Source organism: Pholcus phalangioides, unplaced genomic scaffold, assembly GCF_987345545.1.
Source record: "Pholcus phalangioides strain wild (caught in Gottingen) unplaced genomic scaffold, Ppha-v1.0 ptg000007l_1, whole genome shotgun sequence".
In the NCBI taxonomy this organism is placed as follows: domain Eukaryota; kingdom Metazoa; phylum Arthropoda; class Arachnida; order Araneae; family Pholcidae; genus Pholcus; species Pholcus phalangioides.
In genome coordinates, this window is record NW_028301600.1 from 20,747,125 (window position 1) to 20,772,018 (window position 24,894).

At 37.0% G+C, this 24,894-nt stretch overlaps 1 protein-coding gene across 1 annotated transcript in view; it reads right to left on the bottom strand.

Moving 5' to 3' along the window:
- The window catches only part of P5CS (Delta[1]-pyrroline-5-carboxylate synthase), a 46,596-nt gene that overhangs the window by 18,293 nt on the left and 3,409 nt on the right, over positions 1 to 24,894 (bottom strand). Inside the window, exons 2-7 of the mRNA XM_089232821.1 lie at positions 23,542 to 23,910; positions 5,859 to 6,002; positions 4,239 to 4,352; positions 3,679 to 3,852; positions 3,169 to 3,384; positions 654 to 816 (exon numbers count right to left, since the gene is read on the bottom strand). Of these exons, the coding sequence (XP_089088947.1) occupies positions 654 to 816; positions 3,169 to 3,384; positions 3,679 to 3,852; positions 4,239 to 4,352; positions 5,859 to 6,002; positions 23,542 to 23,790 (1,060 nt within the window). The 5' untranslated portion in view covers positions 23,791 to 23,910. The remainder of the gene's footprint in view (positions 1 to 653; positions 817 to 3,168; positions 3,385 to 3,678; positions 3,853 to 4,238; positions 4,353 to 5,858; positions 6,003 to 23,541; positions 23,911 to 24,894) is intronic.

Sequence of the window (24,894 nt, forward strand, 5' to 3'; positions counted from 1 at the left end):
AGAGTCTTCCGAGCCCACCAATTTGTGATTTCACAAAATTTCTTTACACCATTGTTGATTTCATACATAATCACCATTCTGTGATCTCACAGGATGGTGTAATTATGGACCCAATTCCAAATCAGCAAAATATATATAAAAGACCACATGTGAGGGCTTTTAGCTTTTTAACAAACCTCTGCAAAAATAATCCAAGAGTTCCAAAGTTTTCGCAAGCAAAAGTAGCAATTACTGCCTTCTGAAATTATTGAGAATTTTATCTGTGGCCTAAATAGTCTTTGCTAAGTCTGTATTAGTGTAAGGGTAGGCCATATTCCTTATTGTTATCATCCATTTTTTTCCAATTAATAAGAGATTTGTATGCAAATAATGCACAGATTCCTGTTCTATGCTTCTGTAAAATTTCAAATAAAATGTCTTTAGTTGTGTCTGATTTGTGCTGGCCTTTTAATTTTGGGCTTATTTTCTAAAGTGGAATATATAATGTACTCGAGTATATGAAGATTCAATGTTTATACAAGACAAAAGCAAAACTTCTCTAACCTACCACAGAAAAGAGAAATAATATGCCTTCTATATTATTAGTAATATTAATATTTCTTTCTTTAGTAATACTCTAAATTACAGTTTAAATTGCTACAAAAACTCATCACCTTCAGCTGCTACAGTTTCAATAGGCACTGCTGAACTTTTATGATTTGTGAAAAAAGTACCAACACGCCGTCCTTGTAAAATTTGAGAGATACTTTGTTCTGCTTTCCCATTACAAATAATCACTGAAATTCCACGCTCTAAAGCCCATGAAGCAGCTCTAACCTAAAATAAATAAAAACCCATATTTTTCATGCTCTACATAGAAATGCATAAAAACATATATTCATGTCATTCAAAGTGGAAGGCCACTCTAATTAAAAAATCTCACACACACAATTGGTGCTCAATACCCTTTATTTAATTTTAGTTAATCTGATATCAAAATTTAAACCAGCAGCTGGAAATCAATTTATTACATACAGCTCACCTGACTTTTTTATTATTTTCTTTCAATATCTTAAAAAAAATTCATGAAAAATATAAATGATCAAAATATTTCAAATTATTCTCAAAAGGTATGTCAATATTAGACCTGTAATCAATAAAAAAGCAGTCACTTTATAATATCAAATTATTAAGAATGAATCTAAAATAGTTTCATTGATATTAGTGGTAAATAATGAAGTAGCAGTTAGTGCAAGTTTAATGTTCATCAATGTAGAAAACATCATTACTTTTGCATTAGAGTATTTTCTGTTGGATGTATACATTTAGAATGTAGATATTTATACACCAATTGCTACTAATGAACTCAACATTACACTTTTTTAAAGCAAATTGTACCTGCCAAGATACCGTGCAAAACTTGAAATGAAAACTAACTTTTTACACTATTCTGTCTTATTTTCAGCACCTGATTATTATTTGTACAATCCAGTTGTTTCAAAGAATGTGGATATACTGTGCAAAGTAAAACAGCCACAACTGCTGAAAAAAAAACTAATGCTGAAGAAGTTGGACAGATAGTTCAGCCAGTACATCTTTTCTACAATAATTACATGCAAAGGAACGCATTGGCTTACAAAAAAAAAATCAGACTAAAAAAACTGAAATCAAAAGAGTGACATGATGTGATAGTTTCAGATCAAAATTGATCATTAAAACATATATTTATTTTTTATCATTATTTTTATTGTTTTATTTTCTTTGAAAACAATTTTTCTCTTTTGTACAAAGTATTGTAATTGTTTTTTTTTTTTTTGTTTTCCACGGTAAATATGCTGATTGTACCATTTTATATGACCCTATGTTATACTGTGTGGTGCATAGGGAGATGTTTTTGTGACACAAAATTAAAAAAACAAAACATATGCCATCTGCAGCCACTAAGACTACTAAAGCAGTGTTTCTCTTCCTTTCTGAACCCAAGGACTACTAAAATTGCTGAAATAATTTAATGGTACACTGATTTACAGTATGTGGGCCTAGTTTTTTATTTGAATCTATATGAATATTATTAATACTAGTAATATACAATTGAATAATATTCATTTAGTTAGAATAAAAATTTTCCCGTCTGCAGACTACCTATCCCATCTTCCCAGATCATAGGTTCAGAAACACTGTACTAGAGAAAAGAACAGTTGTGAGATACACACACACACTCTCTCTCAGGAGGCTTGAAATGATAGTGACATAGGCGGAGATAAACTTGAAAGTCTGGAAGGGGGCATGATGATGATGATGATGTCAATTCATATATATGCAAACACATTAGATCAGTTGGCTTTACCTTTGATGCTGCCCCCCCCCCCCGTATCTCCACCCATGGATAGTGAGTAACCAATAAAAGATTGTCATACAAACTTGCATAAATCAATACAATCAGATCCAAAGGTATCAGATCCATTGTATAGACAAGCTATACAATGACTATGATCAGTGGTAGATTTTGCATTACCCAGGTTGCACCATTAGGAAGCCTCCTACCATATTACAACCCCCCTGCACCCTCAAATGGTTGATAACACAGATCACATGAAATCCATTGAAAAATTATTATATTTGCTTTTGGTGAAGTGCTGTTGGATTGACTTAGCTATTACTTTCAGGGAAACCTGGTAGTAAGGATTTTTATAAACATAAATATATTAATATTGTGCTAATTGAATACTCATAAGTGCATTTTCTAGAGATGTCAACATTGTTTGAAACTGGAAGAGAGGCCAGCAGCAACACAACTTTGGTGGGCTCATGATGATTTTTCCTTAGCCCACAGAATAACGTTACATAAGGATAATACTGTATTTTAAATTTATTCTGATGCTAACCAAGAATGTTTGTTAAAGCAATCACATGATTGTGAGAATTAACATAACCAATAACTTCATAATTTTGGGAAATATTTCACCTTCTGTACCTTGTATTTGGGAGAATTTTATTCAAGAACAAAAATTTTAACATGAGCTATTGATGACAATAATTAAAAACCCAAATCTATGAACAGTTTGATCACACTGCACACAGAAAAAACAGGTCTGTGAAGTGAAAAAAATTTGCAGGAGCATGGCTTGTAATTTTAAATAAATTTGTACCTCTTTTTTGAAGTAATACAGATTGAAAATAACAACATACTTTTGACTCCATACCTCCGAGCCCCACACTTGACTTCTCACCATACGTGATGTTTCCATTGATGAAAGGACAATATGTATGAAGGAAACGAGCTCCATCTTCACCAGGTGGCAAAGTGTAAATACCATCAACATCGGACATGAGAATTAATAAATCAGCATCAACTTCTGCTGCCAAATGAGCTGACAAACTGTCATTGTCTTTGATATTAATTGACTAAAACATTTGAGAAAATAACAAAATTAAATTGCAATTCAATAAAAAAAAATCAGTACATATAAGTGATGATAACTTTTCTACATGAGAAAAACATAAGTTTAGGGGGAAAATGCATATTTATGATTGAAGAAATCACAAGAAAAAAATTCTATTGACTCCAATTTTCAATTTTATATCAAACAAATGGTCGTATTTCAATTTCTTATTTTTCACTTTATGAGTGAATTAAAATATTTGGTTATATAGCTAAAAATTTGCTGTATAGTTTCATTATTTAAAAATGTTTTCTACCTCACTACTGTGTTGAAGTTGCCTCTGCTTCATGAAGTCCAAATCAGCTGGGGGAACGACAGTGTCATTTGTATTTACAATCGGAATAATGTTAAGACTCAGAAGTTCCTGTACTGTGCATTTTAAGTTGAACCGACTCTCTGGATTATAAAAATCTGGTTTTGTTACCAAAACCTAAACAGTGGAGAAAAAAAATTATATGACTGAAGCTTTCAAAATTCTCATGATTATGGTACACACAAATACAAATATAAACACAAAGATTGAAAGAGGCAAATTGTAAGAACTGTGTAAATCTAGAACAACTTTGGAGAATTTTTCAGATAAGTTGTTAAAGATTTTTAAAATAAATGTTTGTCTTCTTATCAAGTATGATTACTTAACAGTATAATTAGGGATAATAATACACATAAGTAAAAAATTCTTATAGATGGGTCATCTGAATGTATTTGCTTATTTAGCTCGTACATTTTGTTGATTTGAAAAAATTTCATAGTACTATAGCAATGTAAAACACTCATAAATAAGGCCTAATTCAAAGTCAATATTTAAAGCTTTACTTGGGCAATGTTAACACCAAACTGTGAGAACATGACATCATATAACGCCATAAGCCCAGATTGTCCAACTGCAGCTGCTGCACGTGATTCAGTAAATTTTCCTGTTAATATGCCCTATGTGAGCAGAAATGTAAAATGATATAAATAATACACATTCACTGGGAATCCAGATTTCGATACTGCAAATTAACAAATAAAAACAAAAACAATTTTTCAGATATATCATGAATACATCAATGTCAAATACAGTAATACCCCAAAGTTACCTGATAAGTAGGACCAATGATATCCATGTAAATGACTTCATAAAATTTAACTTGTCTTGAAACTGCAATCTGGTCCTTAAAAAACTGTATTATCTAAAATTTGTACAAATGAAAGTCACGTGTTGAATGCTTTGTATATTTTGTATATACCTTTGTCCATTGAAAGAAATAAGTTGCTTGTGTTTGGAGGCAAGAATACAACTTTCAGCTGCGGTTGGTTTGAGATAAATTCAGAGTTGCAGACCAGGTGCATTGTCATCAAAGAGGATAGCATCAAACAATTTTTTTTTTTGACTGGCAATAATGTTGAACTTGAGGTATAAATTTAATTATTTTTTTTAATTATTCATTCATTCTCATTCATTTTATTAATTTCACTTCTGAAAAATATTCAAGATGAGGGGCAAAAATCGGCCAAGGAGTCAGTAGACGCATACTGGTAGATGCAATGCAAAATTCATTATTAATATTTATAAATAAACATAATTACATATTACTATCTATTGTAATAAAAAAGAAATGTGGTGGTTAATACACACAGAACAAAACTAAATGTCTATGATACTTTTCCCATAAATAACAATTTCTAAAGTTTTTGGAAACAACAGTAGGAAGTGCAATTTCATGAAACACTGATATTGCATGATTTTAAATTACTACAAATGATGAAAATAAGTATAGTATTGCAACATGTAGGAATGAGGTTAACACATAATTTCACTGAAAATAAGCAGCATAGGAAAAAATCAAAAGAAACTCTATGTTCCTGATCGAAAACATATTTCTTCATGTGTTTTTTGAAAAGTGATAAATTATTGTGTTAAGAATATCAGGCGATTTATCATGTTGCAAAATTTTGGCACAAAGTAAAAAAATATTTCTACAGAATATGGGGTACTACTACTGTACCATTAATTTCTAGAAAAACATGACACATTTTGAAAATATGATTACTGTAGTAAAATAATTTTTTATATTGAATTTTTCATGATTTTCTCTAGGTTTTGGGAGGTATGTTCTATATTTCTCTATGTTAGCCTTATGCTGCTTAACAATATGTCTTATATTGCATCATTATGTTAGCTCATAAATTTAGAACTACAACAGTGATTTGTATAGAAATGAATTTTCTTTTGGGTTAGATAATACAATTGAAGGACCGGCGTTAGTTGAACCCAAAATTGCAAAAGAACCACAGCTAACGGTGGCTCTTTCGCAATTTTGGGTTCAACTAACGTTGGTCATTCAATTGTATTAGTGATTTATATGTTTTATTTTTAGTGAATCTCTTATTATTTATTGAATCGCTTATTGACATAAAGATTGTGAGTGTTGAAACAATAAAGACATTTACCTTTTGCAAAGTAGTCTTTGGGGACAATGTCTCTCTCATTGACATAGACATCCGTATTTCAGCACGAAGCTTCTGTCTACCAAATGCTACAGCCCCACTTGTAACAAGAAGCATTTGCTTGCCCTCATTTTGTAGCTGAGAAAGCTGAAAATGTAATATTAGTCAAACCATGACTAGCAAATTCGATGGGACTGACAACTTCATTTGTTGAATCATGGTTGAGATAATGAGATAATCACAAATATATGCACAGGAACTTTGACAAAAAAAGTTATTCAATTAAAGAAATTGTTACACCCAGGGTATTACTTTATACATACATAAATTATTTTCTATAAATGAAGGGGAACAAATCAACCATAATTTAAAAATTTATTCATCAATTTTTTTAAAACTTAGCCAAAGTAAACATTGTAAAATATTAAATGACACTAAAAAAAGTTTTGGATAAATTGCTATAGTTTTGAGGATAGCATATGTATGACATTGACAAACTCAATGTGTCAGCTTGATACACGAGAATTGTCTCCAATATCACCTCTATCTCCAATACAGTATCTACAGGGATGTTCTATGTAATTATTGATATACAAATACGAGGGCCACAACAGGTAAACTGCCCAATGAGGTGGATGAACATATTTGCCCATAAAAAATATGGATGGCAATTATAACCAAAATACCAAATATAAAAGCATATATCACCAAAAAACATTTAATAACACACTACCCATAAAAAAGATTATGATTGTCTCAACTAAGTAGGATAGCTTCTCGATTTATCCCACTATGTTTATCGTACTTTTTTTTAAACGTATCAATTGTGTTATAATTCACGACCCCGGAGGTAAACTATTCCATTTATTAACAACCCTAATAGAGAAAAACTCCCTGTGACACCAGTTGAAAATTTTAAACACTTCAATCATATTGTAATGGTACGAACCCATGGTATGTGGAGAGGGGACACCCCATTTAAATAAGTGCTAATTAATTAATAACTATATTTCTAATAGTAATAGTTTCACCTGAAATATTGTTTCATCATCTGGGGTCGACCAGAAGTCATCACATATGGTGCCGCACTGTTATCAAGATCTGCCTGCTTCATTGCTGTTACGGCAAAATGACATGCTTCCATCATCTGATGGCTCTAGAACAACAGACTATATGCAAATGGGGTGAGATCGGCGCTGACTGGGCGCCTCAACAGCAGCCAACCTTACATAAGGTGACAGCGAGATCATCTCTTCGCATTACATTTCATCTCAATCTTAGTTTCATCTCCATAACTTGCTTCATCAATCATACTCCGACTCCAACTGGGAAGTCTGGTCCTCATAGGCGGAGATAGACTTGGAAGTCTGGGGGGGCACGTTCATTATTGCTATGGGCATGATGATGATGATGATGTCAATTCATATATGCATATATACATTAGATCAGTTGACTCCACCTTTGACGCTGGGGCCCCCGGTATCTCCGCCCATGGTGGTCCTCCATCATCTATGTTCCTGAATTCAACTCTGGCCATTTGATCATCTTCTAAGGTCCATGAAGTAAAGGAAGTCAGCAGCGTAGTTTGAGAATGATCGACGAACACTTTGAAGGACTGAGTCTCCATGGATTGAAGATCCAGATTGTCACACATGGAGGGATGAGACTTATGGTGAAATTCAACCAGTGCCCCATGGAGACCTAGGGCTCTGCTTTTGTCAAAATTTCTCATATTTTAGTAAGTTTAAATAACGTTAAATTCAGTAATAAAAGGTAACTGTAATAAGTTATCTTGTTGTGTTTGCTCGTGATGCTTATATTATTTTTGATCCCAATTACATTGTGACAATAACGTCACACTTTGACAACTGAGTTCCTCTAATGTAAACATGATCAAGAAATCAAGTCCTCATAGTTCAAACCATGTGTGCCAACAAGAGCACTCGTAGCTTTCCTCTTTCTTTCAAACTGAGCACAACTCCGGTCGATTGCCAAGGGCAATTTACTATGCCAGAAGTGTGAGTGTGTGTACTTAACAGTCTGAGTGTGTATACAGCATTGTGTCTGATTTATCATTGCTGCCATTTATATTTCAGAAATGAAGTGAGTGAAGTGTAATGATTGAATAGGTATACCGTTGTAGGCTTGTTGCTCTCTGCTGAGAGACTTTTTAGCAGATCAGCTCAAATTCATGCCTCAAAGTTGGGAACCACAGAAAATCAACTCTAGCTGGCCACCACTGTAGCAACGATGGGGTTCAAACCTGGGTCCTCATGGCATGAATCCATCACTATGACTACTTGACCACCACAGCAGCATAGATCTTCTCTGTACTCCCTCAACCAAGTCTATGTCCCTTTGTAGGTATGATCTCCTTAACCTTACGCCATACTCCTGTGCAGGATGAATTAAGACCCGGAAAAGTGGAAGGATCACTTTGAAGAAAAGCAAAGAAACCTTTTTGAGAATGAAACCAAGCATTCTGTACATTTTTTAACCACTGCTAAATAATGTTCAGAAAACCTAAGCTGCTCGTCAATGAGTATTCCCTAATCGGTGATCCTAGTTGCATCTGGAATGACACCACCATTCAACTCGTAGGTGAAACGTGAGTTGCTCGAACCAAAATGAGCGACCATGCACTTGTCAATGCTAATGTTCATGCTTTAATTGTTAGCCCATGCTGCAATCATATTCAAGTTCATCTGGAGCCTCTCCCTTTCACTTCAATTCCCAACTACCCCATAAGCTTCATGTCATCTGAAAATTTGTTCACAATCCCATCAATACCGATATAGAGCTTATCGGTAAAAATTAAAAAACAATGGGACCAAGGACACTTCTTTGAGGGACTCCACTTTCAACACCTGCCCAATCAGAAAATTCCCCATTCACCATAACCCAATGTGATCGATCTCAACCATGATTCTATCCAATTCAACAAGTTGCCGTCAATCCCAAACTCATGTAAGCACTTCAAGAGATTGCCATGCTGGACTTGATCAAATGCCTTCTGGAAATTTTGATAAACATAGATAAACAATATCAACGTTTTTGCCTTTTTCCCAAAGCCTAAGTCACTGATCAAAGAAGCAGAGGAGGTTGGTTACACATGACTTCCCCTTCCTGAACCCATGCTGGTTTTCTAACAATACGTTATTCTCATCTATCCACTTCATAGATTGTCTTTTGATAATAATTTCCAAAATTTTTGAGAGAGAGCTTGTCCAACTCAGTGGACAATAATTAAACATGGTGTTTCTCTACTATCATTTTTAAATAACGGAACCACATTAGCAAGCTTCCAGTCCCCTCGGACCATACCCTCAGCAACACTACTTCTGTAAATCTGTGCAACTGGTCCCAACAATTTATTTGCCCATTTTCTAAAGACCCTAGGATAAATATAATCTGGTCCTGGTGCTCTACTTGCACACATATTTTTGAAAAGTTTAGGACTTCCACATCTTCCACCTGGATATTGTTGAGGGCTTTATCACCCCATGACACACTCATACTTTGGATATCATTTTCCCTATTAAAACCCTTAACCATTTAAAGGCCAATGTTCCATAAATGGAACATAGTTTTTATTTACAAAAATATCAGATAAAAATTGATTAAAATATTTCCAGTTTTTTTATCACATACAGAGAAGAATTCAAAGTATTTTTTGAAATAAATTCAGAAACACAGAAACATTCAGAAACAAAGGTTAATATAAACTTTTTTTCCACAGAATTTTTAAATTTAACATTTCTTGCACATTTTCCCCCTATTTTGATTAAAATTTGCCGAAATTTCAATTTTGAAGTAAATTGAAAATTATTTTGCATGTTTCTACCACTTAATATAACAATCAAAATAAATCAACTTTTTTTTTGTCCTGTTACATGTAAACAAGCTATGCACGTTCAAATATGCATGTTTCATTTATGGAACACTGGTCTTCCAAGAGAGTAGGATTCTAGAGATATCTAATGTGCAGTGTGCTGCTTCGATTTTCCCATTCAAACTCCAGGGTGTTGTCATCATTTGACATGTGTATGGGGGCAAATTCTGGGTAATATGACACAGAGGAATGTGCTCTCTGGGTGAACTGTTTATATTTATATTGGTTGAATACTTTTTTATTCTTGCATTCTTAGAAATACATGTTTTGTGAACAGCAGACTTAAACAAACCGTGATCGGCAATGGTAGATAGTCTTGTAATGTTCAGCTGTATGTAACCATGTCTAGAAGATATCTCACATTAGAGAAGTTGTAGGATATTTAGAAACTTTTAGATATGCATAACTAGTAGGATATTTATAACTTGCAGATATATGCCAATTACTTGCTAATGAAAATGGGAACATCACGGATGAAGATGTTATTGTTGAAAATGATCTAGTGACAACAGTTGCAACTGATGTATGTGAAATGCTGGAATGCTAGATATATTTTGAAACAACGAGGATGAGGTATTACAAACTACCAAAACATGTTCTTCTCAAAAGACTTAGGGCAGAAAAAGTTTAACTCATGTGAACATTTCAAGAAAAGACAAAGCAATTTGAGCAATCCGAAAAAAACCATTGCATGGGATAAAAGAAATTCTTTCTAGAATCCGATCAAAACCTCAGCTCTCTGGATTCCATTGGAAAAGATTTGCCATATGACCATTATAACATGTTGGAAAAGTCATTCAGAGTTGCGAGAAGCAGATCTTATTTTGCATTTGGAATTCCAAAGCGAAGTGACAATGGACCTTCTACAAATGAAAGAGGGGTGAATGATTCATCCAAGTACACATTGTCAACTGAAAAAAAGATACCAGGTCATCTGATGGCCATTATACTGTGTCTGTGAAGCAAGAAAAGGGTGTGGTTTGCCGAAAAACACTAAATGCTACCAATGTGACCAACGGGTCCATCAAAGATGTTTTCCTTCTTTTATTATGGACATTAGAAAAAAAATTGCATTTTGTGCACACATTTTTATTAAAAAAAAACTCAGTATGTGTTGCGAATTTGAATTTGTAGTAGAAAATAGAAAATTTTGTGTGCTAACTGTACTCCAGAAATAAAAAATCATGAGAATATAGACGATACCAGTTTCCGCTTTCACCTCTCCCCAAGTGCCAATGTTCCATTTATAGAACATCGTGGGAAACAAAGAAAAAAAAATTTTTCTTCAAATTTCAAAGTTGATCTATGTATAGGCATGAAAAGGACATCGAATTCCAAATTTCAAAACAATAAGTAATTTTGTTCATAGTTCGGCCTTTAAACCGTTAACTGGTTACATCAGGTCTGATAGACCCAGACCCTAGAATATTTTCTGTGTAAATGTATTTAACGATACCAGTTAAGGGTAAAAAAGCAATGCGAAAAAGTTATTGAAAGCACCACACATGCCTGCATTGCTCTCTACCCTAGATCCTTCTATTGAGAGGGGGGGGGGGCCAACTGTTCTCTTACATCCATTGTTGACATACTTGAAGAATGATTTTGGGTCAGAGAGAGCGCCAATGTTATCAGCCAGCCTAGATTCAACTTCCTTTAATACAAACCTTTACTTTCCCTATATATATATAATCTCATCTTCAGTGCACTTCTTTTTCCAATAAATATTGACAGATTACCTGTTCCACTTCTATACTCTCTGAATATCCTTTTCTTTTCAAGATAAATATTATGCACGCTTTTCTTGAACCAGAGGAGATGCCATGAACAAACCCCCTTTTTATGAACAAAGGGCATGATACCATGCAAAACAAAGGAGAGTTTTGTTCTGAATTCTTCCCACTGACTCATCACATCCACTGATACCAACTGGTCTATAAAAATTAACCTTAACATTTCCCTCAAAAGTTCGAAGTTGGTTCTTCGAAAACAAGAGGCCATTCTTTTATTGCTCGGTTTATCCACGAAGAAGCTACAAAAAAAGTTAATAACCTGATGATCTAGAAGAAAGGTTGTCTCCAACCAAAACATGTTCAATAAGATCCTTGAAACTAGTGAGAATCAAATTCAAAATAGATTAGTACCCTAAGTACCTTCTGATCCACGCTGATACAAGAAATTGTGGAGCACCAACTTAACAAAATCTCTCTCTCATATTGATCTCTAGCGATAGGTTCTCCCAATCAATACCCGGATAATTAACTACCCTCTTATGTTTACACTAGGGCTGGGAATCTATTAAAATTTTTAATTGGTTAATCGGAAAATTTTAAAATCAATCAAATTTTAATCAAATATTTTCAACTGCTATTTATTCATAGCAAATGTAGTGTTGGTAGCTATATAATATTTATTAATTTATGCTATAAATAAATAAATATATATATATATATATATATATGTGTGTGTGTGTTCTAATCTTTTCACGCATACATCCCCTGAATGGATGTAAACAAATAAGAAATAAAGGCCACCCGCTTGAAGCTATTTTAATATCGTCCCCCTTTACCAGAAACATGAATGTAAAAATTTCTAGAACTTGGAAACGACTTCGGAATGTTACTCTATGAAAGTTGTTCTCCTAAAATGATTTGTAAAATGTGTTTCATTAGGAGATACACATTTGCATTTCTGCAAAAACTTAGATAGCAAAATAAGTGATCCAAGCAACTGAAAAGTGAAAATTTACACATTCATGTCTCTGGCATAAGGGAAATGATATGCTGAACATGCTTGCCATATCCTGGAATTTCTTAACTTGGATCTTGTCGTTTTTTTTATCTGTAATTTTAGAAGCCATCACTAGTTTTCATTGAATTCACTCTTGTGTATCCTCAATGTCTAAAACTTTGATGAAAATATTGATTCAAATACCTTTAAATATAGTCACTTATCTGAAATGTTATAAGTAGGAACATAATTTATAAGACATTTAATCTGTTTAGTCAAATAAATCAAGTTAAATTATAAACTTTTAATAAAAATTTGAATCGAATTGATCAAGTCAATTAACTCAACTAAAATGTTCAACAATTGATCGATTAACTGACCCGATTAATCCGACCAGCCATGGGCGGAGATACGGGGGGGGGGGGGGGGCGTGGGAGAGCATTGCCCCCCCCTCAGTGTCAATGGTGGAGTCGACTGATCTAATGTATATATGTATATATGAATTGACATCATCATCATCGTGCCCCCCCCCCAGACTTCCCAGTCTATCTCTGCCTATGCGACCAGCCCTAGTTTATCCAAGTGCAAAATTCCTTCATGAAGCTTGGATCCCATTTCCGTGGGTTATAGCAAATTCATAAAATAAGCTTATGCACTTTTTGTTTTTTCAAGCTCAACCCATATAGTTTCATTGTTATCTCTTATCTGTATGTTACACTCTCTAGTCTTGAAACATGATTTCCCATAAATCAAGAATCCACCTTTTTTCCTATCAGATCTATTTTTCTATTCTAAAAAGTATCTTACCCTGAGATGTGTAAGAATGATTCACCCCACGTTTGACCAAGATTCCGTAATGGCTACAAGGTCTAGGCTCTCCACAGCTATCATAGTTTCTAAAAAATCTTTCTTATTACCCAAGTTCCTGGCATTTATTAGCGCACATTTTAATTTGCCCTGTGATTTAGTGTCAATCGAGAAACTATCCAAGTTAGAATTAGGTAATTCCCCGTCTACCATATGCGCTGGAACCGGCTATTGTTTACATATGTATATGTGACGGAACCTAGGGGCTGAGGCTATTTCAGCCCCTCCCCAATAAATTTTGTAAGAGGGCTGAGCCCCAAATAATTTCGGAAAAAAAACAATGCAATGCACATTTCTCCTCTTGCGTATACACTTGAGTCCTGTATATACGGGACGACCAGCAACTTTCAGCCCCTCCAATGTTTTCTTCATGTCAGCACCTCTGATGTCTACACTGTAATTATTATCATTAACTCACCCACATTTTTTCCGTCTACCTAGTCCAGGAGTAAATAATCTGACCTAAGCCTATTGCAAACCTCCTAGACACCTCTCCCACTAAGGTGAAACCCATCCCAATGAAGCAACCTATCGGTGAATGTGGAAAGCTCCAAGAATGTGACCCCAAGTGAGAAGCAAATGTCCTTCAGGCCTAAATTGAATTTGTGGATCCTACTCCTATATACCCCCTACTACCCCTTGCCAGTACTGGAATCACTGCCACATCTAACCCCCCCCCCCCCGAGCAGATAATAGTAAGTCCCAAAACTCTGACAGAGACTCACTAATATTTGCTCCTACCTGCTTTGTTCCTACCCACATTATTTTCCGCCCAGGGTCCTTTCGTCTATTAAAAAGGTTTCAAACGTCCCTTATCTTTCCTCCCGGAAGACAGCAGCACTCGAAACCCCGGAAGTCCATACACACCCTGTCCTACAGTTCACTACCCACGGAATCCCTGATAATTATCCCACTTTCATTATCTCCCTCTTTCTCATCTACATCCACTCATTCCCTCTCTGAATTGTCATTCTTCATGGACAAATAACTTCTTTGGCAACAGGTAGCTGTGTTATCGCTGGGGTGTCCACAATATGCAACTTTCTCCAGTAACACTTCGACATCGAGCTCCAACCCTGCCCTCTCCAAACAACCTTTACACTTAAGAATTTTCTGTTACTATCCTCCTATATATAGACCAGTGAAACCGTCCGTCGCTACCCCTACACAACACTAATCGAGTTCGATGCGTACTAATAATAATGATAAATCTAGATAAGAAACAATATAACTATACTGAAAAAATTTGTGAATGTTAACAGGAACGTTAACAGGAAATTATAATAACCTAAAACACATTACAATGCGAAATATGAAATATACGTAAAAAATTAGCTATATATATATATATATATATATATATATACACGAAAAAATTAAGTAAAATAAAATAAATAAAGTGATCAACACTCTTAATCATGAAGAAGAAATATATATAGACAGGGTGCATTCGACCTATTCTGCCAAACGAAAGGGGGTGATAGACGAGCCCAAGTGTATCATGAAACACCCCACCAACCCTATCCTACCATTTTCGAGTTTAAAGGATAATCGATTGTGGGAAAAAATATGAGTTAAGTCTTAAAAAAACCTGTATTTGTAAAGTTTCTAAGAGACCTACACTCAAACTAAGCACATGTTTTGAAGAAATGAAAAAATCCTATAAGATGAAATCATTTTAATCTTTTTTTTTGGCGAACTACAAGCGGTGAAAGATTGGCTAAGTTCAGTATCGAACTGTCAAAAAAAATTTCATCACCAATTATGAAAACACCCTCTTAGCTACAATCGGTCAAATCATAGGCCGAGATAGACTTGGAAGTCTGGGGGGCATTCATTATTGCTGGAGGGGCACGATGATGATGCCAATTCATATATACACACATAGATCAGTCGAATCCACCTTTGACGCTAAGGGGGGCAATGCCCCCACGGCGCTCCCCCCGTATCTCCGCCCATGGGTCAAATTTACCAAAAGCTTATGCATTGTACCAGCTTTCAAGAGAGCCTACAATAAACCATATCAGTGTTCTGGCTCAGGAGAAATTTAGGTAGCCTTTTGTCCCCCAGCAATAATGACCGTGCCCCCCCCCCCCAGACTTCCACGTCTATCTCCGCCTATGAAAGTATGTCAAAAATGTGGAAAAACCACAAAAATGGCAGAAAACAAAAAACCAGATATACGAGCGCATGGGCACAAAAATTGACTATCGACAAAGAAACAACAGAAAAAACCTGGCAATAGTACAATGAAATCGAAATGAGAGCGAGAAAAAAAAATTTAAATCGATCGAAAATACGCAATGAAAATCAAAAAGTAGAGAGTATAAAAAACACTTATCTCGCAAATACAAAGATGTCTATCCTTCTAAAAATCCAGTGGCGAAAACAAAGACAACGAAGAAAATTACAAAATGGCGCACCGACGCCACAGACAATACCCTTCTTTCTTTCAAAACAAGCACAACTCAGGTCTATCACCATGGGCAATTTACTACCTAGTGAGTTGTGTCGGAAGTTTAACCCCTTCGCTTACAAGAAATTCGGATGCTCTCTATTGACGAATCGGCAATAAATATAGCAACCTTGTCCTAACTTAACCGCACGTTAGAAAAAATGAAGAAAAAAAAACCAGATGAATGAAAATATGACAGTATAATAGATAAGGTGATAATAATGTATGTAGAAAGTAAAACCTAAAAGTTTTCACCTTTGCCCTACTTGTTCTCATACATCATATGTGAGGAAAAAAATCACTATCAGGGTATACAAAAACCAAAAAGAAAAAAAATTGTAGGGTTGCAACAAAGCTTGATGATCAAGGAGAGAGAAAAGGAAACACAGTGAATTGTTTGAATTCATTCCACTGGCGTTTGAATGCAGTATTACGTCCTTTGATCGTAAAGTGTCCTTTGATGGTTAAGTGTGTGTACCTAACAGTCTGAGTGCGTATCTAGTGTTGTGTCTGATTTTTCAATGCTGCCAATATTTCAGAAGTGAAGTGAATGAAGTGTAATGATTGAATATTTGCACTGTTTGTAGGGCTATTGCTCTCTGTGGCCAGACTTTTTTAATGGGGAGATCGGTTCGCATTCCAGCCTCGAAGTTGGCCACAGAAAACCAACTTCTGCCGACCACCACTGTGACGCCAGTAGGGTCACAGACAATACTACTGTGACGGTCATGGCTTGAGGCCTACGGCTATTGGCCGGAGAGCGGATCGTGATAAAAATATATCTGATCCCTTCCGTGGCCAAGACGAGGAATTCATTGGTTGTGAAGATTTTGTGATGAAAACAAGCATTTCTATTTCGTGGAACTGAACTTCTTCATTCTATTACAGACCCACCCCCCTTCTCAGAGCTGAACTCCCATGTCAACGCATTGAAACGGCAGCCCCCACATGCACATATAAGAACCAGACATTGTCCTACGGCCAGGGCTGTAACTAGGATTTTTGCCGCCCGGGGCAAAAATTATTTTGCCACCCCCACAACTTTAAAATTCAATAATATTATAACGGTGTTCTTTGTTTCCACCTAAAACTGCCGCTCCCCTAAGTTTTTCCCGCCCGTGCCCCCCCCCCCCCTAGTTACGGTACTGCCTGGGGCGATCGGCACTTGAAAATTTACAGCCAATTACAGGAAATGCCGTGGAAGTTAGTCAAATTGTATTGCTTCTTTTTCAACTGAAAGATAAGGAGCAAGAACGGTGTAACTTCGGATGCAATCACGTGACCGTATGGTTCATCGGCTGGACCAGCGCTATTCCTAGTTTGTGTCATTCTCGAAGTATATTTTATGCAGAATGGCTGAAAGGAAAAGGATAACCGTGTTTTTAAGTCATCCGTGATCACCTTCCGCAATATTAGCCCGATAATTGAGGTTCTACTGCATTTCTGCCATCAATGAAACCCAGTATATTAGTAGTATAGCCATCCTTCAATAAGTATAATTTTTTATTAGGTTTTTCGCACGGATAATAAATATATACAGTGGATACTCAGGGCCGCAACTAGATGCTTGGTCACCCGGGGCAAGCACGCATTTTGACACCCCCCCTCCCCTTGTAATGTTGAAGGAAAGGTTTCAGAATGAAATTTGCGCTCCCTCGGGTCTAGCACCCGGGGCACGAAACCCACCTGCTCCCCGCACGTTGCGGTCCTGTGGATACTGGATAGTCATTTATTACAAACAGGTAAAATATAAAAATACTTCCTTTTTTCCAATTTTGTTATTTTAAATCTTATTTTACTCCCGGAGGTTTAACCGTGTTTTTTGATTATCCGTATTCACCTTCCCCACCATTAGCCCGGATAATCTAAATTCTACTGTATTGTATGTTCTGTAAGAAATTTCACGTAGTTTCCTGAAGTGAAATCAGCTGCGTGAATATCCACAAGACGCCAAACGAACAGCACATAAGTATATCGTCACACTTTCTAACAGGAATACGTACGTAAAGGTTGGGACTTGATAGCGTGTACCGTAGAGACACCTAGTTGATTTTCTGTTCGGAAAATAAACATATTTGTTTACTTGGCAACAGATGGTTTCGGGATCTGATCTTGCCACTTGTGTTGGAAACCGGTTACACATATAATTTAACACAATAACAACATGACAATTTTTTAGAATTTCTTCTGAGGGAATGTAAAATACTATTCTGAAAATACTAGTAGTTCTCAAAAAAAATTATCAATGTTACATTGAGGGCTAACCCGTTAAGACATCCACTGGTTACAATACTTTCATAACTTCCATGACAAAATTTATGCTAAAAACACGTGCTTCTTCAAATCAATCTATATATATTCTTATGGTACAACCGATACCGAACGTTTTAGAGCAGTGGTTCTCAACCTTTTCAAGCCTGCGGCCCGGCTTCATTCATTTTTGTGAGTCGGAGGCCCGGTCAAACACACGACCAACGGAAACTGAATGAGGAAAAATGAAACGGCTAATCACTCGCGGCCCGGTATGAATGATATCAGGGCCGGTGGTTGAGAAACACTGTCCTAGAGCGTCAACAATAGATTATTCTTCTCTTGTACTTTTTGGGAATATGTATACATCATTTTATAACTTAAAAGAAACTCAGTATATTTAACCCTTAAATGCAGGGCCGCAACTAGGGGGGGAGCAGGCGGGTCTCGTGCCCCGGGCGCTAGACCCGAGGGGGTGCAAATTTCATTCTGAAACCATAGGCGGAGATTGACTTGGAAGTCTGGGGGGGGGGCTGATGATGTCAGCTCATATATACATTAGATCAGTCGACTCCACCTTTGCCCCCCCCCCAACGCCCGTATCTCCGCCCATGTCTGAAACCTCTCCTTCAACATTACAAGGGGGCGTCAAAATGCGCGCTTGTCCCAGGTGACCAAGCATCCAGTTGCGGTCCTGCTTAAATGAGTAGCTTCACATATATCCAAAAGGTCACGTTCATTACTGCAGCCAGTTTAAATATAAAAATTCAGAATCGACTTTGCACATAAGCTGAGATCATTTTCTTTCCATGTTATATTTTGAATTGGCTGGTAGATGTCCCAATTAACGACAACTCTTCGTATGTTGCTGAAAATGTGCGACTGTAATTTCGCTGATTTGGTGAAATGTTTTGTGTGCATTTCTTTTTTTTTTTTTACTTCAATATATTTATTTTATGGAAGATTTTTGAGGCTCAATACGGCCTCTTCGAGGCCTTGTAAGAACAGTACAATTCGAGATAATTTTTTTCAAAGTTGATGGCACGTATAGAAAGCCTGAAATATCTTCAAAAAAATGTCAACTCAAAAAAAATTGAGGCATTTAAGGCCGAGCACATAGTGGAACGAAGAGGTACGCAATACAAGAATTGCGACTAGGAAAAAAAATTGGATAATTATGGAGAAAGATATGTCCGCACATATAGTCAAGGAGGAGGAAGACAGAGAAAATCACAGGAGGGGTTCTGAAATGCAAGGGTGTGATGATGTTGATTCCTTCCGCAGAAGAGAGACAGAAAAAAAAGCGAGAAACGGGCCAATCAAGCAGATCTAGGTGAAAACAAATAAGTTTGTTTAAGTCGCGCACCTCGTTGAGTGGCCTCTTTCTCTCCTTCGCCTCGTTTCTCGTGTGCGGTGTACAACAAAATAATACAATTGTTTTCTTCTCTAGTCTCTATTATACAATCTCTTACCATTTGGTTGACGCAATATGTGCGCGGCCTAAGGTTTAAGACGTTACATCGAACTGATGCAGTGAATCTCAAACTTTAGACACATGCGATTCACCTTCCCATGATCATAGGCCTGTGGTGCCTTCATGAAAATAGTAATTGTGAAAATCCGGTATAAACTTTGGTCAATTTTAGCCATCCCCCCCCCCCACATCCCGTGGCAGGGCCCCTAGACTGGGATCTTTGGCGGACACTCAGAACAGATTTTGAAGGACACCTCTCTAGTGAATTTATAGCGTGAAGAAACAAAAAAGGGTGAGAATTGTCTCGGGCTCCCGGGCCCGAGCCCCGTCAGCCCCAACTTTGTGGGATCCATGCTTCTAACCAACAAGCAGGTCTTGCTACACTCAGCTCGTCCTTGATGAAGTTTGGTAACCCTCCAAAAAGTCATGACGAATATTTCGAGAAACACCAATAATGCCAACGAATATTCATGAACACTTTTCATCGATACTTATTATTGCGATTTTATTATGGCTATTTATTCCAAGTGAATCTCAGATCGAATTTGTTACTCTTGTGTTACTCCACAAGATACATCAATCACTAATTCCATCACATTTATTATAATCTATTTCTTGGAAAATGCAATGCAATACAGACAGCCTTTTTTCCTAACCGAAAGTTTCGGTTTCGAAGATGATTAATACTTACTACTATAGTCAAATTCCGTTATAACGAACTCCAAGAGACCGAAGAAATCACTTCGCTATAACGAAATTTCGTTATAATGGAATTTCCGTTTTCAACATGCGCAAAAACATTTTTTATAGCGGAATTTGATTCTAAGGAAAAAAATTACTTATTTGCGTTCTAGATCAGTGGTTCTCAACCTTTTTGGACTCGCGGAGCCCTTTTCAGTACATAATTTCTATGGCGGAGCCCTGTTTCACTCTAGGAGCCCTTTTTGCATATAATTTTTATGGTGGAACCCTGTAGGCCTCTTATTTTTTATTTATCTATCAAAGTTACTGATTTGTTTTACTTTCCTTGAGTCGCCGCGGAGCCCCTGGGAAGTGTACAAGGAGCCCCAAGGGCTCCGCGGAGCACCGGTTGAGAACCGCTGTTCTAGATAATAAAAAGAACGAAGTTGAATTTAAAAAATAACTCAAAGCAACTTAAATAAATTAGGCATCGAAGTTTTTTCATAAGTTTTACTTACTTAACATGTTAGAGGCATATAAGCCGTAATTTTCTTTTGCACAACTATTGCGGAGAAGTCGAGGAAACAACAAATTCCTCTAAAGTATACGCGTGCTCAAAAAAATGATCTGGAAGGTTCTCTTGAGCTGATAAATATCGTTTTAGAGTTTCCAAACTAGCTAAGGCTTCAGATGCTGTAGGTACCGAAACACATTCTTGTGAAAGCTCTTCATCACCTGTCTGCAATGGATTGTTCTTTGTTTTCTTGTATCATACGAACGATATCAATGTCCATTAACGGTTCCGAAGTGAAGACGTCATCGTCAGAGGAAAAAAATCGTCCAGCGCCACTCCATTCGGAACGAACGTTTCTTTTGCGTGCCCTTCCGCACAAAGCCTGCAAATCGGTGGGTGCACTTTCTTCAGCGTTATTCAGTACTTCACAGAACTCTCTCTGCTGCTATTAAATTTGCTTTCTTCCACCCATTTTTACAAATAACTTTTTGAGTGATATCTTTCCAGGCTCCAGCATAGGCGGAGATAGACTTGGAAGTCTGGGGGGGAGGGGCGGGCGCGCACGATGATGATGATGTCAATTCATCTATACATATACATATACGCATAAGATCAGTCGACTGCACCTTTGATGCTGGGGGCAATGCCCCCCCCCCCCGTATCTTCGCCCATGGGCTCCAGCTATCAAATCCATAACTTGCTTGACGTCAGGCTTCACTATGATTTCTTTTTTATCAAGCTGGTGAAAAATACGTCAGCAGTTGCGTACGGTACTTTCCTTTCACGGCCTTAATTATGCATTGGTCAAGTGGTTGCAAAACAGACGTGCAGTTAGGAGGCATGTATTCGATGCGAATGCTCTCTAGCTTTGGAGGTTCATTGTGTGCCGTGCAGTTGTCAATAAGGAGCAGGAATTTTATATTATTTCGTTTCATTCCTCCACATAGGCGGAGATTGACTTGGAAGTCTGGGAGGGCACGATGAGATGATGATGATGTCAATTCATACATACATATATACATTAGATCAGTCGACTCCACCTTTGACTCTGGGGGGGCGCCCCCACGGCCCCCCCCCCCGTATCTCCGCCCATATTCCTCCATCAAACTTAACTAGCCACTCATAAAAAATTCCTGTAGTCATCCATGCCCTTCGACTTGATTTGTAATCACAAAGCAGCATTGACGTACTCGGGGGGGACCCCCCACCCCGAGCCAAGATTATAGTGTTAATTTGCAGGAAAACAGTAACACCCCCCCCCCAGAAGGAAAAAAGAATCTGAACCCCCCCCCCCAGAGAAAATTCTGCGTACGCCTATGCAAGACAGTGATTTCACGTTCTTCAGGCACCATGGATTTGCAGATTTGCCAATCACTAAAACTTTTCTTTTTTCGGTTCCGTTCATGTTGCAGCAACACAAAGCAGTCGAGCGTTGCTTGGAGTTTTTGCCAGCAATGCACTTGCCTTTTTTAAATGTCAAAGTTTTGTTAGGTAACAGTCGGAAAAAGATTCCGGCTTCTTCGTCTGCGTTGAATACATCGGAAGAATCGTTATGACTATCACTTTCGCTATTTCCCCACCTTTCCATTCATTCATATTTTTCATGTCAACAGAATTTGCTTCCCCGCAAATCTGCTTTGCTACCACACCATACCGTTCTTTGAAGCGATTCAGCAAGCCGACACCTGCTTGAAAGTTTTCGCATCCAAAAGCACGTGCGAACTCTAAAGCTTTTTCCCGTATGAGTGGACCGGTTATTGGCACATTTCAGGAACGAATGTCTTGAACCAGGTAAAGACAGCTGTATCCACTCCACATCTTGGAAATTCTAAAGTCTGATCTTTTTCTTATGGGATCTTATAACTGCTGTTTGAATTGGCAATTCCAATTTTGTCCAATTTTTCAGAAACGTTGAAAGAGTAGATGAAGATATGCCGTATTTTGATGCCACATTGTTTTTCTTTACACCAGCATTAACTTCAAAAATTATGTTAAGTTTTTCTTCAATTGAAAACTGTTTTCTTTCGAAACAGAAAAATATCAAACATTCGCGCTACTCGTAGCACTGATTTGGTTTCCTTTTCACGAACTATATTCGTTAAATTTCTTCCGCAACCCCACAAGCCATAGGAGAACAACTTTTCCCCCAACAATATAGCACAAGCACCATTTACATCGGGGGGGGGGGGGGGGGAATGGCGGTAGGGTTCAAAACTTCCCTTTTCCCTATAAGGGAAAAAGTTGCCGAACAGAACTATATTCACTCTTTTGATGATTTTCCGAATTCTGAATTTTCTTTAATTCTGGATTTCTGAATTTTCTTCAATTCTGGAATTTTATATTTTTCTTCAATTCTGAATTTTCATCTGAGTTCTGAAACTATTTATTTCATTTATTCTGAATTTTATGGGCACTGGAATTATTTCGTGCCCCAGGCGTTAAAGTCAGTTTTTGTTTCTAGTTACGGCCCTGGTTATATATATCGAATTTTCAACTTGTTACTTAACTCACTGTTTACACGTTTGAACTCACCTAAAATACGTTAAAATTTAGTTGACTACAAAATTACTTAACTCGTTTAAAGCGTTTAGCCTAAGGCGTTTGAACCAACGTGCCACTGGGCTTGAGATTCCTTGTGAGGAAAGATAGAGATCGCACAATCCCCAGATCTAAGCTTAAAAGTGGATGTGTGCCGTACACGACAGTGGTACCCAAGTGTAGTAACTTGCTGTCAACCACGGTCCCGGAAGTTTATACATTTTTTTTTAAATGAAAAAAAATTCGAGACACTGTTTTCGCTAAAAAATGAGAATTGAAAAAACCCACCTGTTCTACAATCGATGCCAAACGGCCTAAAGCAAGGCCAGATTGGTCTTCTCTGGTTACAACTGCAGATCCGAGTTTGACAACAACTCTACGGGCATCTCGTAACTGAGATCGATGAATGAATGGTGATTTGGGCGTGTTTTCCAAAGAACCCGCACGAAGTGATGAGTTCCTACGAAATGATGAGATTTTTCTTTGATTTCCACTGCGTACCACATGCTTTCTAGAAGTGCACAGGCTCCTCAACATTTTAAATATCTAGCGGTTCCCACAAAGAGACAGCGAAACTAAATGACTGAAGATGAAAGTCTTTTTTATGATTATATTGGCCCCGTCTTTCCCTGATGTTGATCGAGCTGCAGCTGAGATCTGAGAAAATGAAAACATATTAATCAAATCTCAAATAAATTCGGATAATCATATATATATGCAATTTTCTTAATACAATTCAAACAAAGTTATAAAGACTGACAAATAACAGCAGTTAAATTTTATGATCAACAAATAATATTTGAGTATATTACTCAGCAAATATATGAGCAGGTGCTTACGAAATTGAGTCAGACACTCGTTTACGTAACATAAAAATATTTACGGAAACTTGGCGAATGTTTAACGAAAAATTATCGTAAAAACGTCGAATGTGAGCAAAATAGAGTTAAAAGACAAAATTTGAAAAGATGGCGATTTATAACTCAAAATAATATTTAAAAAATTAATTCCCGTAGGCAGTGATGATTTCAATGATTCATTCAGTGATGATTTCAATGATTCATTCAGTGATGATTTCAATGATCCATTCAGTGATGATTTCAATGATTCATTCAGTGATGATTTCAATGATTCCAGAGGAAAGGACAAAAAAGAAGTCGGAGGGAGAAATATAATTTGGAATTATAATGATATTTTAATTCATTCTTCGAATGATTTATGACAAATTTCCCTTTTGTGACAAATCCGAGATTTCTGAGTTTACCCCGACATAAATCCAGAAAATATCTGTTTACTTGATATATTGGGCTGAGAAAAAGCCGTCTATCTCTAGCGTCCTACCTGGGGGCCATTTGCTGAATGTCTGGGTGAGCCCATCTTTTGGACGTAGCCAGTCCACAGGTGCTGGGCCACTTCTCTCATTTTCAATCACGGTCCATGGCTGGGTGGTTCGGGTGAGCCCGTCTTTTGTGAGTGGCCAGCATAGGTGCTGGGCCACTTCTCGCCTTTTCGGTGGCAGTCTACGGCTGTGTGGCTCGAGTGAGCCCGTCTTTTGCGCCAGTGGTGTAGATGGTAGCATGCTTTCCCGGTATGCAAGAGGGACATGGGTTCGTGTCCCGGTGGACACCAGATGGCTTTTCT